The sequence below is a fragment of the Athene cunicularia genome (genome assembly GCF_003259725.1).
Source record: "Athene cunicularia isolate RWA chromosome 6 unlocalized genomic scaffold, athCun1 chr6_part1, whole genome shotgun sequence".
Taxonomy (NCBI): Eukaryota; Metazoa; Chordata; class Aves; order Strigiformes; family Strigidae; genus Athene; species Athene cunicularia.
This window is the reverse complement of record NW_020799105.1, coordinates 11,389,187-11,403,898: the sequence shown is the minus strand read 5'-3', so window position 1 is coordinate 11,403,898 and position 14,712 is coordinate 11,389,187. Positions and strand designations below refer to the sequence as shown.

The 14,712-nt window shown below is 57.7% G+C and overlaps 1 protein-coding gene across 2 annotated transcripts in view; it reads right to left on the bottom strand.

The window, feature by feature from the left end:
- KCNIP2 (potassium voltage-gated channel interacting protein 2) overlaps positions 1 to 12,172 on the bottom strand; it is a 43,412-nt gene extending 31,240 nt beyond the window's left edge. Inside the window, exon 1 of one of the 2 annotated variants that reach the window (XM_026851627.1) lies at positions 12,052 to 12,172. In XM_026851627.1, the coding sequence (XP_026707428.1) occupies positions 12,052 to 12,109 (58 nt within the window). In that variant the 5' untranslated portion in view covers positions 12,110 to 12,172. The remainder of the gene's footprint in view (positions 1 to 12,051) is intronic. The other variant, XM_026851631.1, reaches the window with a different exon arrangement.
- Between the last annotated feature and the right edge of the window lie 2,540 nt (positions 12,173 to 14,712).

The following is a 14,712-nucleotide window of genomic DNA, read 5'->3' as shown; positions in this document are numbered from 1 at the left end:
TATAGAACTGAACAGGACCTTGGGATTTTTACTTAGTCCTGTGAATCTGATGAATAACTGAAGTTTATCCAACCTATTCAAAACTTTTGGCTCTTAGAAAACTAGTAAAGGTCCATTTTTGATGAGTGGTTTGGGGACTACAGGGAAGCAATCATCAAATTACTGAAGATTCCTGTCTCACAAGTACTTAAAAGAACAGAAGAGCAATGTTTTTGTGGCTTTTCAGCGGTTCTCCCTCTGGGACACAGTTGAAATGAGAAAAAAGAGAAAAGCAGAAATTAAGAAAAATGAATTATGGACTGTGTCCAACAGAATCCAATAACAGTTTTTCTGCTGGTTACACCAAATGCTGGATCAGGCAGTTTGGTACAGTAGTCTTCAGAACATTTGATAGCTTCACAGTGGTCTGAATAGATAGATATCCAATTCCATTTTTTATCTAATTGCCACCAAGCTGACAGACTTTTTACATTAGTGATGGAATATGCAAGTCCTGTAGCATGATGGCCTTCCCAACTAAGAAGTGCCATGCAAAGATTATCTGATTTTCTAGTTGCAATCTTAAAAGTTGAGTCTAAAGTTTTTGAGCTAGAGACTAGAACAGTACCCTATGGAAAACTAGAATAATTAATCGCCCCCACCACAGTGTAGCGTGGAGGAGAAGAGGAGAACGGGCTCCATCTCCTCCCACCCAGGATTCTGGGGTGCACCCTGAGACCCTCCCTGCCCTGCAAAGGAAGGGCAAAGTCCAGCACCAATATCTGCAGGGAAACCGAGGCACAAGGAAGGGAGAAGAGCCAGGACCTGAGCCCAGCCCTGGTTATAGAACTGACATGTCTAGACAGCAGCAGTAAGGACACCACAGCCTGCCTGGAGCATCTGGGGCCATTTCTGAGGTTGTTGGGTCTGCAAAGCCCAGCAATGCTGGAGGCACCCAGGATATATGGGGCAGTGGGGCAGCACAGCCCCTGGGACCTCCAAAGAACACAGCCTTCGCACATCTGGGGGTGCACAGCTCACACTGAGGCACAACACTGACATAGCATCTCCTTATCCTGAACCGGTATCCTTTTGCCCCTTGGATGTCCACCCTGCTCCATGCTCATGGCACCCCACAGGGATCAGCTGGGGTTTCCATCCCCAGCACAGCAGCCTGTGTCCCCAGACCTGTCCCAGCTCCCACTCCAAGCCTCAGCAGGGTCTCATGAACTGCAAAACTGGGAGAAATCTCATCCTGGCCACAGGTGATGCCAGCCCTGCTCCCAAATCTGCTCCAGGGGAGGGCATAGCCCTCAGCATCACTCCAGCCTCACCACACTCACTGCCCCATGTCAAGCCACGGTGACGGTGACAAATTAACAAGCCCATGCAATTGTGCACAGGTTGGGCTCCAATAAATGGGAGATGGCACTAGGCTAATTTCCTTGTAGTCAGTGCTCTCTCCGTCACCAACAGCTCCGTCTACCCACGGTGACAGGAGAAAGCGCAGTGGGGATGGGCTGGGAAGCAACCTCGGCTCCCACGTGTGCAGGCAGCATGGGGCTGCTGTGGGCCAGACAGTGGGGCACCCTTGATCACCCGGCCAGACGCTGCCAGGCTGAGCAGCACAGACTATTAGCGCCACAGCTTATCCAAGGGCTCTGGCACACACTGGCTGCACAGCTGGGAGAGGGAGATAAAGCACCCAAGGGATCCCAGGGAGGGGAAACACACTTCAAATGGCAGGAATCTCCCCCAAAATTGACTTGGATTGAAGGCATAGAGAGTGTTTGATGCTATTAATAACTCCAGTGCTGTGACAAGGCACCTGTCCCCTGCTCCCCAGCTCAGACCCTCCTCACATGGGAAGATGCAGCAACAAGGCAGGGAGGGAGAGAGAAGTGGTGTTGGAGATGGGGCTGAGGTCCTGACCCATGGCTCTTCACCTGTCTGCATGCTGACAGCCCCCAGCACTGGCCTGAAATCTCCAGCTGGGTGACAACCTGGTTGGAGGGACCTGAGGGGCTTACGGCAGGGGAGACACACAAGGTCAGCACTGCCTCTCCGACAGCCCACAGCCCACCTGCACCTTTCTCCAGCCTCAACCCAAGACAATGCGCAGCCCCACAGCCGGGCTGATGTCCCCACATGCCAGTATTGACCCTCTTCCCACTCACACCATGAGTGAAGGCTCAGACCTCTGGCCTGCTGCCCTACACTCCCTGCCCCACGGTGCAGCAGGGCCACCCACCCAGCATCTTCAGGGTACCTGCTCAGCCCACTACCAGCCTGAGGGAGCCCCCAGAGACTGTCTTTTTAAACTGACATTTTGGGGACAGGAAAGCTATTTTCGGTTGTTTCATAGGCAGTGTTTCCATCGTAGTTTGTCTGCCTCCGCTGGAGGGAGGAATGCTCTCCCTGGGGGTGCCATGGCAGGCAGCTTTGTGTTGGGCTGTGGTGCTAAGCACCAGCTCCACACACTGGGTTGTTCTCAACCCCGCAGCTGCCTACCCAATGCCTAGAGCCAACAGGTGTGAGAGTAGGTGGGAAAAAAACATCCCTGTGTTGCCCACCTGGGTACAAGGGTCAGGAGCATCCCACCCAGCAGAGGGGCTGGCAAGGAGGCACAGAGCAGACCCGGGGGACTGTGGTCCCACCCAGGAACTTCTCAGCATCAGCAAGATGTCTTTTCCACACATCTTAGTGAGACACCCCCAAAAATGAACACACAGAGCTGTACAGCTGCCCCTCCCCTGGAGCCCCCAAGCAGTCTTGATAGGAATAAACGTGCCCGGCAATTACTCAGGGGCAGAGAACAGCCTCCCAGTGCAAGACCTGCTGAGAGGCTCAGAAATAAATATGTTAATAATCAAATATCCATCCTGTGCCTGAGCTCACGAGAGGACTTTCAAGTCTAATTAGCAGCAGATTTGTACCATCGCTGCCTGGACTCGAGGGACAATTCACCGTGGTTCCCACGAAGTGAGAGGCTCTGCTATAATTAGCTATCAGCATCCCGACTGCAAGGATTACCTCCAAATCCCCCCGCGCTTCAGGCTGGGGGGCAGGTGGGACCCAGGTAAGCCAAGATGAAAGATACCCTCAGGCTTTGATCTGTGCAAATCAACTCTCGAGCTGTAAATCCAAGGCAGGCAAGAGGACAGGCAGCACACCAGGAGGAGAGGCACCCTCAGTCTGCAGATCATCCCATGCTCCCCTGCCTGCATGCAACCCCTAAGCAGGCAGAGAGCTTTGCCCCACAGCATCCTGACACAAAGCCCCAGAGTGCCCCCAAAACCTCTCCATCCCCAGACCAATCATTTCCAAGCCAGGCCTCTGACACCCATGGCTGCCCACAGTGCCGGGAGGCCAGTCTGCAAATGGGGGGCGTTTTCCAGTCTAACCCAGCCACACATGTTGTACATCTCATCACCAATGCAAAGAGCTGCCCCCACCCTCCACAAAATCAACACTAAGCGTAGCTGGCGATGCGATGGCGGGTGCGTGGTGCACGGGCACTTGGCACCGCGAGGGAGATCACATCTGCAAAGAGACCTAGTTCCTTGCTTCAGGCAAACACAAACCTCGGGGCTTGGCAGCAGTTTGGGGGTGTTCATCAATCCCCACGCAGACTGGGCTGCCCTGCCACAGCTCAGTGCAGCGCTTTGTCTCAGGAAGATAGAAATCCTGTCAGATCAGACCTTTCCCCAGTGCATCACAGCAGGACAGGCAGTGCCCGGGGGAGTGCTCCCACCACCCCTGACCATGTGTGTTTAAACAGGAGACCATCCTGTTCCAAAGGATGCCATAAGAGACACTGTTCCTGGTGCTCCGGCACCTTGGGATAGCTGGGATGAGGAAAAAGAGGCAGCCAGGAGAGCAAGACACGGGGGCAGCACCTGGAGGTGCACCACTGCTGGTGGCCAAGCAGGGACTCGCCTCCTGGGGAAGGCACAAAGGTGGAAACACAGTGGAGGAATGAGGGAAGGGATGGACAGAAGGCAGAGGAGACCATGTCTGCACTGAGGACCAACAGCTCAGCCAAAGATGCTCTGCCAACTGGGGAGCAGGACCCACGAGTCCAGCCCCACAGCGGGAGTGCCCAGCAGATACTCAGCTGGAGCTCAGTGACCCAGCAGCAGCTGCCAGGGACACTCATTAGCACCAACTAATTGCAGGCAGAGGTGGCTGGCCTGCACCTTTTCCTCCCGTCCTGGCAGTGGGCATAGCTCTGAGCCAAGGGGAGAATTATAGACAGGGCGACAGCGGTCACGTCCAAGGCACCTCTGAGATGATTTGGAAACACCTGTGCCAGAGATGCTGTGCCCATGAACAAAATCAGCACTTCAGCCCTCTCAGGGGCACGCAGGTACCCCACATGCAACCACACTCCCCGAGCCAGGGCACAGGCCTCCCCATCCAGCTCCTCTGCCAGCCTTGAGAGACCTCCCCAGCACCACTGGGTTGTTTGTGCCAGCAAACAAGGGGTTACCAGCCCCTCACTTCCCCACAGTTATTTAATTAAGCAGTGATAAAAGGAAAGACATATTATCGGGAGAGTGACAGCGGGTTGTAATTACAGCAGGGCGGGCTGTGAAAACAAACAGCGCAGAGGGAGGCAGGGTGGCACAGGCCCGGGGAGCCACTGCAGGCACTGGGCACCCACATCCCTGCCCCAGAGCTGTGGCCAAGGGCAGAGGCGAGATCCTCGGGTCTGTGGGCAACAGAGGGGGAAAGACTCCTTTGCCCGGATGATGAGGGCCCAAGAGCCTCCCCCTCCAGATCGCATGGGGCTGGGGTGGCCCCAATCCCAACCCCTTCCTGGGGATGCTGGGTCTCAACCAGCCCCAGGGAGCAGCAGCAGGTGTTCAGGGAGATGCTTTGAAATACTAAACACCATCTTCTCCCTCCCTTCGTTGTTTTGGGGCAGCCCTCTGCACTGAAGGGACTTGCTGCCCAGCTGGGGCAAGGGGGCAAAGTCCCCACTGGGATGTGACACCCCAGAGGGGCCCTGTCTGCCCCCCATGGAGCTGGGCATGATGCCCATCTGCTGGGTTCCTCCAGGCTTGGGTTTGGAATGTCTGCCCCATTTCCCACATGCAGCAAGGGACAGGGGTGGGAAATGGGGCATGGCCATGCTGTGAGCAACCAGCCCACAGCCCCCTCCCTGCCCAGCCACCAAGCAGTGGTGCTGTCCCAGGGGACAGGGAGAGCTTCACCCCTATGTCCCCTTCAAGGAGTTGGTGGGAGCCACTGGGTACCACCACAGTCACAGCTGGGACACATCAGGGTGACTCGGTCCCGAGGGGTGCATGGCCACCTCCACCCTGCCACCCATCCTGCACCATCGATGCCCCTGTCCCTGCACAGCCCCCAGCCCCAGCCACATACCTTCCCTTTATTAAATCCTCCTGGTCTCATTCCAATCCTCTTAGGGTCCCCCTCTCCCATTGCAGCATCTTTAAATTAATGCCTAGCCGAGCATGGGATAGAAGAAAATTAACCCTGGGCAGGGGGCAGCCTCCATAATGCCTTTTAAGGCCTAAAAGCACTCTTCCCTGCCTTTCTCCCACCTCACCATGCAGGGGAGAGACGAGATTTGCCACAACAACAGCGAGCATCACTTGAGCAAGGGCTCCCAGCACCCATGGTCCTGAGCTGGGGTGGGTGAGTCCCCCTCCAACCAGCCCCCTGCTTGGGGGGCTGGGAGGTCGCTGGGAGGTCACCCTGGTCATGCTCGTATCTGCAACCTGTGCATGGGTTTGCTATTGCCAGCCACAACAGCCAGCTGGGACCTCACTGCGAGCAGTTCCAGAGCTGCCCTTTGGGGCTGCAGGGCCCCAAGCCATGCAGGGTCCCACACAGCCTGCACCCCTGTTGGGGCACCTCAGGGTCCCCAGCTCTGCAGCAAGAAGCTGGGAGGGATTTGGCCGCTGGTGGGATGCACTTGCAACCCCACAGCTTGAGGAGCCCAGAGGAGCTGGAGCAGCACATGGCAGGGACAAGGCAAGGACGCAGGCTGCCACAACACACACCCTGATCAATGCAGGGGATACTTCTTGCCTGTGCCACCACGCAGAAGTTGATATGAGCTCCTTTCAGAGGAGCTGTGCGAGGGTGAGCAGACACCGAGGCCACAACAAACAGATCCATCCCACACAGCCAGAGCCCAGGCGGGACTTGATATTTTTTGGGAAAATGCCTCAGGGAGCCAACTCCCTTGCTGCCTGCACAGTGCAGCCATGGGACCACAACCCCAGCAAGACCTGGGATGCTCCCAGCCAGCAATCCCACCAAGCTGCCCTCTCCCAGGACAGTGGGGAGCCACAGCCAGGCATCACCTGCCAGAGCAGTGCTCCCACTGATCCTCTCCGCTATGCAACAAATTATTCCATTCGCATTAATGACTTTGCGGCAAAGGGGGAAATGACATGAATGATTCCCAGTGCCTGGGAGTGACTCATTTTGCATGGCGAGGGGAGGCGAGCAGGGAGGGCGGGTTCTGGGGGAAATTTGTTTGGGTCAGCATGAACGGCACAGGGAAGGGGCTGGCTTGGAAGATGCAACTTTTGGAAGGAGAGTCAGGGGGAAAGAAAGAGGTACTTAAGGGCAGATGCCATCATCCAGGAGAGGGCTGAGATGTCCCCGAGGGATGCTGGGATCAGTCGTAACCACAGCATATTACAGCATCCCTCACTGCGCTGCCTGAGCCCTGCACTCATTTGTCAACCTATATTGCAACCCCAAAACCTGGCACCAGCAGCCATCCCTCCCCAATTCGGGGTAAAATTGGGAGCTGAGACACCATGCAGAGGCAATCAGAGGCTGGGGGTGCTGTGTCTTACCACCAGACCCCACCAAATCAAGCATGCCCCTAGGAGCACAGCAGGATGGGCAGGATGGGCAGCTGCCTGACATGGCCCTTGGGGCAGAAGGGGACTTGTCACTCGGGTTGCAGCACAGAGCCTGGCATCTGACTCTCTCCCTTCTCCCTCAACTCTGGGAGGCTTTGCTAAATCACACCATTAAAAATTCATCCGTATTTCCTCCCAGAGTAAATCAAGAGCCATCAAGGGGCAGCCAGCCCAGCCAGCCACCTCCTGGGGACACCAGAGACACGCAGAGACATACCGGGGACTTCAACAAACCACTACAAAGTAGCCCCAGGGGGACCCTTGCAGTGACAGAGTATGGGGTGGATTATTGCCTTTAAACCAATTCGGAGGCTTTCTGTAACCAATACAATTTTTAGAAATTCAGTCTAGGAAGAAGCAATTAACCAAACGGGCCAGAAGCAGTGGCTAGCCTGTCTAATCTCATTAGCAAGCAGCCTGGCTCTCATTTCTCCCCGACACAGCTGGATGGGCCACAGTAATCGGGTGAGAGCAGCCAGACAGCTCTTCCCTGGCTCCTGTTGGGTCTGAGGGTGATCCATGGATGTGTGAGTTTACCACTGCCTCTCTGCATCCCACAGGGCTGCATCTTCCCCAGCCAGGCCAAGGGAAAAATCCTGGAAACCCTCTTTTCTGTGTCTCAGATCCTGGCCAGACTGTCACCAATGGTCCATCTCTAAAAAGCACTTCTTTAGTGTCCAAATGTGTGGGTCTGGTGATGGGAAGAGGGCAGGTAAGGAAGTTAGTGCATCCCAGTCCTGCTTGCTGCTGGGGTCAGTGCCTGGAGCTAGGAGCAGGGTTCCACTTTCTGCCCCACAGAGGGTCAGTGATGGCGTCCTGCTAATCTCTCATGGTAGCATCTTGCCAAGAAACCTCCCTCTGCTTTAGGCTGCCAAGCCCCTTCCCAGCAGGAATGTCACTGCCATGGGAGGTGGCTCACGGGGGCAGCAGAACACCCCAGAGGAGTCTTGTCCTGCCCAGTCAGTCCCTCTGCTCCACATGGCAGAGCTGGGCCAGCACATTGGTGCAACAGCCCACCTGCAGAGTTAGTCACTCCATCACTGTCTCTGACCTGCTCCCAGGAGAGGGACGGCAGGTGAAGCCATCCATGTCCACTGCCAGCCTGGCACCAGCCCTCAGGGCTCCAAGCAACCCCTGCCTGTCCATGGGCACAGCTGCTGCAGCACGGTCTTCGTCTGACCTCTCTGGGGGTCAGCCAGACCCCACACCACTCCCTCCCATCTGGGACAGAGCCACCTGCTTGTCCCAGGTACAGCCCAGGGCTCACTTAAGTGGAGCATGGAGCTGGCACAGGAATCGTATGGGCACCGCAGCAGCCATGCTCAGAGCTGGCGCACCTGCTTGAATGTCCCCCAGTCCTCAACATGCCCAGGTGGGGTGAGCATGAGAAGGATGGATGGGACACCGTCCCTCTTGCCGTACCCCAGAGCTCCCAGCAGCAATGCTAACACTGTCCCAGAGGGGTGCCAGCTGCCTGAACAGGAGGGATCCTGACCTGACAGGTTCAAAAGCCAGGTGGCTCCTGCCAAAAAGGGGCTGGAGTCACCTAGAGCCAGACAGAGCTGAGCCCTGGGGCTGCCATCAGCCACAGGCAGGGGAGGCTTGACGTGTGAGAGCATGGGCATGCACGGGCGCGTATACAACACCCCTGCCCACAAGCATTCATAGGTGACCTGTCCTTTAAAGAGCGCAGAGGAAATGTTTAAGAACACCCACATTCAGAGGCAGCAAAGGTGAGAGTCCCCTCTCGCCCCATGCCCCGCGGTTCCTGTTGAATGCAGCAGCCATCCTGCCCCCAGCTCCCCTCCTGCAGAGTGGTTCCAAAGCCAACTACTCACACCGCTCCCCGGGGGGCTGCACCACCCATTTTCACTTGAAGCAGAAGACAAATTTCCTTAAAAACCAGAAGCAGCCAGATCCACAGCAGCCTGGGGACGGGAAGACCCCAGTAAGTACCTTTCACCCAGCACAGCTCTGCTGCCACATCCCCTTTGCAGAGCCGCTCAGTAGGGTATCACTGAAAGCAAGGCCACTCTGTCCCCTACATCCCATCCCCAGCCCTGTCCCATGCACTGTCCTGCTGCTCACCCCCATGGCGTGGCACCCACCCAGCCCTGGCCACTGGCAGAGCACCCTGGCATGGACAGTGGGTTGAACAGGACCCCAGCCCCTGCCCTGTAGAAATGGGCTCCTCTCCCCCGTTGCTCTCAGGGAAGCTGCTTGCACCAGCCCCAGCAGTTCACTTGCTTGGCAATAACCACCCCCAGTGCTCCACAACCCCTTAGTGGAGGATTTTGATCCCCCACCCCAAGGCAGAGCCCCTCACTGCGGCGTCGGGGAGACAGCCTGCCCAGCTCAGCCCCCCAGCGGGGCACAGCAGGGAGATTCATTTCACTAGAGGCTCATTCATCTGCAACACGATTAAAGCCCAGGGCTTAGATCCATCCCGGCGGCAGGAGAGCGATTTGCCAGCAGATGGATTTATCATCTCCCAAGAACAGCAATTTGGCTTAAACAAAACCAAAGCACTTCTCCTAATGAAAACACCACTAACGAGCAGGGCCAGCAAGGAAGGGGGAGGGCAGCTCCACTAATGGGGTCTCTCCTGTCCTTCGGGGCTAGTGTGACCCCCTGATGAGGCTGCAAAGTGAGGGGATGAGGCCCAGCTCCAGCAGGGACCTATGGACCCAGTATGGCCCTGGGGGAAACCAGAACCTGCTCTAGGTACCAGCTCTGCTCACCCTCCCAAACTTCCTCCTGTTCAAGCTCCCAAAGCCCTGGGGGCAACTGGTCCCAGCACAGCACACAGCAGGAAGCAGCATCACCAAGTCCAGACACCTCCAGCTGCAACAGGGCCAGCTTGTGGGGAAAAACTCCTCTCCATGCCCAAACACAGAGATGGTGAAAGAGCAAACCCCTTCCTGGCCATGCATCACCCGCCCTGTGCAGCAGGAGCTGTGCACCTTGGCCAAAGTTGCGACAGTCCATGAATTATGCATCAGCATCTGCAGAAATCAGCTGTTTAACCACTCCGACCAAACCCACAAACTTCCTGTCAATTAATCCTGTGCCACCAATTCCCTGTGGGCTCCAACCTGCCTCTGCCTGCAGGGATGCAGCCGGAGATGCCAAAACCTCAGCTCTGGCCTTTCCACCTGCATAACCCAACCTGCCCGCGGGCAGCAGTTCCCAGTAGCATCGTCCCTGTGCCCCCTGCCCCGCATGCGGCTCTGCCCCGGCATGGGCTCAGAGCAGCATCCCACCTCCTCACTGCCAGGATCTCAGCCTCTGGTCAGGAGAGGCCACAATGCCCCGTGAGAGGGGATTCATTGGCACTGAAGGGCTGCAGGCAAGCCAGGACAACAAAAAGGAAGAGGGAGAGGGGTACAGATGCCAGAGAGAGGGAGACAGCAGACAGAGACGAGGCAGAGTCAGGCAATGCTCCCATCACCCCAGGAAGGTGCAGCATCCATTTGGCACAGAGGAGACCCCATGGGAACCCCCGCCCCAGCACATGAGTGGGAGCCCTTTCCCCACCCTACCCCACTGGGGGCCTCCTGGGGATCTTGGGGACCTGGCTCAAGGGTCAGCCCAGCTTCCAGCCCAGCCTCACCACTGGGCCGTGGGCAGCGGGAGCAGAAGTGGCAAGTGGAGGGGGGACGCGTGGGGCAGCAGCGGCAGTGTGGAGGAGGCAAGTTAGCGGGGGAGCAGGGGGACAGGCAGCACGCTCAGTTCCCACAGGCCTCATCCCCCAAGGGAAGGACACTGGTGGGTGTCACCCCTCCTTGGGGGCTGCTCTAGGAGGAGAGGACGACCCACGCGCGTTGCTGGCCACAGGGATGCAGGTGGCTGGCCCTGCCAGACCCGTGTGGGCAGAGCAGAGTGAGGCAGCCGTACACCCAGGGGTGTTCCTGTGCTGCTTGAGGAAGCAACTAGGTGAGAAAAGGAGCTTTGCTCTGGGTATGGGCGAGGTGCTGCCACCGTCTTGGGCAGTGTCTCCATCCCCGTCCCCCTCCCCAGTATCCACCCCAGCAGGCAGCCACAGGCGTGGCACAAAACCTGCCACACATGCTCACAGCCCGGTGCCCAGACAGCCCCTGCCTACCTCCTGCCCTCCCTCACACACTGTCACAACATTCTCCAGCTGCAAATCCCAGTTCTTCCCTTACACACACTATTATTTGGGACAGGCTAGCACTGACACCCCCTCCACATCCTGGGAAATAAATTATCCCCCTTGCAGGTGGAAATCCTACACTACGGCAAGCTCACAGAGATTTTCCATCTGCCTGGCTGATCACAGATTGCGAGCAGCCACGATGGAGCCGCTGGGTTTGCCAGCAGCAGAATAAGCCCCTGGCGCAGCCCTAGATCTGCCCATCACCTGGAACCCGCCTGCAGTAGATGCATCGCTGGGGCATGGCTCTTCGGCTTTACACCGTGGTTGACACCAGAGCCCGTCTCTTGCTGCCCTCCTGCCAACCCCACTGACCCATCCTCCCTTTGTCATGTCTGTGGGGGACAGATCAGCCCCATCTCTCCTTTCTTACTTCCACCAGGAGAGATGCCTCTGAAACACCCTCCCTCCAGGTAAGGCGGAGAGCTCAGCCAGATGCTGCACTGCTACCTACGGTTTTCATCTCACTGGGTGGGCTGCTAAAAGTGCTAAGAGTTAGGGAGTCCCCATCCCTCAGCCGTGCCTTGGGGAGGCAGGAGGATCCCAAAGCTCTGCAGATGGTCTCTATAGCAATTGCTCACCCACTGCAAACGCTGCGGCTGCCTTTGGGGTGGAGCAAAGGGAGGGAGAAAGCAGGGGTGAAAAGTGAGCCTCCTAACCCCTTCTGGGGGACAAACAGCCCCAAAGGTGAATCCCTCATCCTTCCAAAACGCAGCTAGGGGGTTTGACCCACCCAAAGCCTGCCTGGGTGTTGACCCTGTGCTGGTCCATGCCACCCCGCTCGCAGGACACACCAACGGCTGGGACAGGCTTGTCCTGCAGAGTGAGATGGGGCCCTGGGCCACCCATCCCTGCTCCCAAGCTGGGGCTGGGGCATTCCTGCTGCCCACACACCCCTGTGGAGCAGCAGGCAGAAAGGAAAGCTGCCTCCAAGCCTGCCTCGCCTCGCGCTGCCAGGGTTTGGGGCCAGGGACACAGTACCTGTGCTCCTTGGGGCAAAGCAGCTCTGGGCTCCCCTTTCTCCCTCACGCAGGGCCATGTCCCGAGCAGTCCCAAGACACTGGCTCTGGGCTCTGCTTGCACACTAATCACTCATGTCATTAGAGGGCTGGAGGAATAATGTAATTTATGGACGGCTTTTACTTCTTGCTAGCGTCATCTAAATACCCCACAAATGGACCGGTTTAATTTCCGAGTGGCGTAACCTAAACATTTCTCTTCTTAACACCCAGGCAGGCGCCTAGCCCCAGGCTCAGCATCTGGGCATGGCCGGTGCCTGCCCTCGCCCCATGCCACCACAGCGGGGCCAGGCGCGGGCAGAGTCCATCCCAGCTGGCCCCAGCACCGCCAGCCCATGCCCCCCGAGAGGGAGCCTGTGCCTGCTCTCCCCGCCGCTCACATACAGGCCGCTTTCATTCACTCAGGCACTCTCGCCTCACACACACATCCACGTGCCACTCGCCTGCACAGCCCACGGCTGCTCTGGCCGGGGACCCAGGACAGCTGGGCATTGCTGCAGAAGCTATGAGGAGGGGGGGCTGCCGCTGCACACGCTGCACACCCGTTTTCAGCAGCTCTTTAAAATCGGTATGCTTCTGGGAAAGGTGTGGGGTGTTCCCACCCTGAGCACTGCTGGGCGTCCTGCTTCCCTCCTTTGGAAGGGGGGATTGCTAACCCTTCCCTGGGCATGCATAGAGGGGTGTCTCATTGCCCCCACCCCTGGTTTTGGGGAGCGATGGGGAGGCAGCAGGACTGACTGCTGTCCTCCTGCACACCAGCGATCACTGGAGCTGCTGTGGGGCTCTCGCATCGCCTGACATCAAATCACCTCTTTCAGTTAACAGCTCTTGTATGGCAGATGTCCCCCAGACCCTGACGGACCCTGACAGATGGAGGTCCCCAAGGCTGCAGCAACACCCCAAACTGCCTGTGCTTGTCCCCAAGCAGGGCTGAGTTATCAAACAGTGCGTGCTGGCAGGGACCCTCCCAACTGCAGGGAGAGACTAAGCCTACATTGGCACTGCCAGCTCCACCCTGGGGCTTTGCTATGGCCCCATGGGGGTCCCAGCTCCTCAACACATCCCAGAAGAAGTGAGACACCCTGGGCCAGGTTAGCAGGCAGGGGCTTGAGCCATTAAAGCCTCCCCGGAGCTAAGGCTGCATCCCCTCTCCTCCTGCTGCATCACTTCCACACTCATTCTGGGAGAAAAACAACTTTTCCCTCCACGGGGAGGGACGGCTGCTGCGTGTTCAGCCAACACGGGGGAAATTGGTGCTGCCGCAACCAGCTCCCTCCCTGGATAGCTGGTGTTATACCGACTCTGCCCTGGCTGGTCAGCGACAGCAAATGAGTGACATGACCTCCCGGGGCCTTTGCTTCCCACACTGAGAAATGGGACGGATATTTCTAGTCTTATTCCCCAGAGGCTTCCCAGCAGCCCTGTCCCCGCGGGCAGGGGCTGACACAGCAGCTCCCCTCTGCCCAGGTTCCCGCTGCACTGCTGGCTCTGTGGTAAGCCCAGGCATAAAAGGTCTCAGCCTTGGAGAGACTGGAATTTATTTTTAACCTCCGTTTGATTTAAATCCATATGGACATTTTAAAGTTACCGGAGAAACCAAAAGTTGTGTGTGGGTTCCAAGTTCCTACACAGCTCAAAAATATCTTCCCTGCAGCACGTTTGGGCAGGCAGCAAGCAGCATTTCCCACGCGTGGGGCTGCTCGGCAAAGCAGAGCAAGGGTCGTGCCCTGCTACCGCCACCTCCTTGAAACTCCAGAGCAAAGCCTGAAACCCACACCTGACCGCGGCAGGAAAAGCATCACCAGGACTCAGGGGAGCCACCTCTGCACACACCCCGGTGCCTGCGGCACCAGAGCACCCAACCTACCGGCCACCGACAGGTTTGGCTCCCTCATGGCTCCTGGGAGGCAGGTGGGAACCGCTGCCCCATTTCACAGCTGCTGTGAAGGAGGCCCTGAAAGGGGATGGGATTTGGCCTTATCCGTGGAAAGCACGTGGGGAAGGAGGGATGTTGCCAGCCCCAGCCCATCTGCTTTGCTATCGGACAGTGGGGGATGAGGTGGGATGGACAGACGGATGTTGTGGTGGGATGAGGGATGCCAGGCAATTCCCTGCTGGGACAAAGGATGGAGGGGGATGCAATAGGGTCACAGATGGGTCATACTTGGCCTCACTGTCTTGCAGCCACCCCATCCTGGGGGCAGAACATCTCTGGAGTTGCTCTAAGGGACACCAGGTGACAGGCAGAGAAGACACCAGGCTCTGTGGCATTGCTGGGGTTTGCTGAGCAGGGTGAGCCTCTCCATTCCCAGAGGGAACCTGTGGCCGGGGTGCTGCTGTGCCACCCCAGAGTGCAGCGGGGGGTCCATGGCATGGTGGAGAGAGTCCAGTGCCAAACCCTGGTGTTCCGAGGGGCTTGGGAGCAGCAGTGAGGGAAGGTGAGCTTGGGGGCAGCCAGAAGAGATTCAAGCATCCCACCCCCCGGCAGGGGAGCCTTTTCCCTACAAACCTGCCTCGGGGCAACCTCTGCCCGGCTGGGACCGACCCTAACACCCCACCATCCCCCGAGCATCCCCCCTCTCCGGGCCCGGGACTGTCCCCCTGCTCCAGCGCCGGAGTCGCG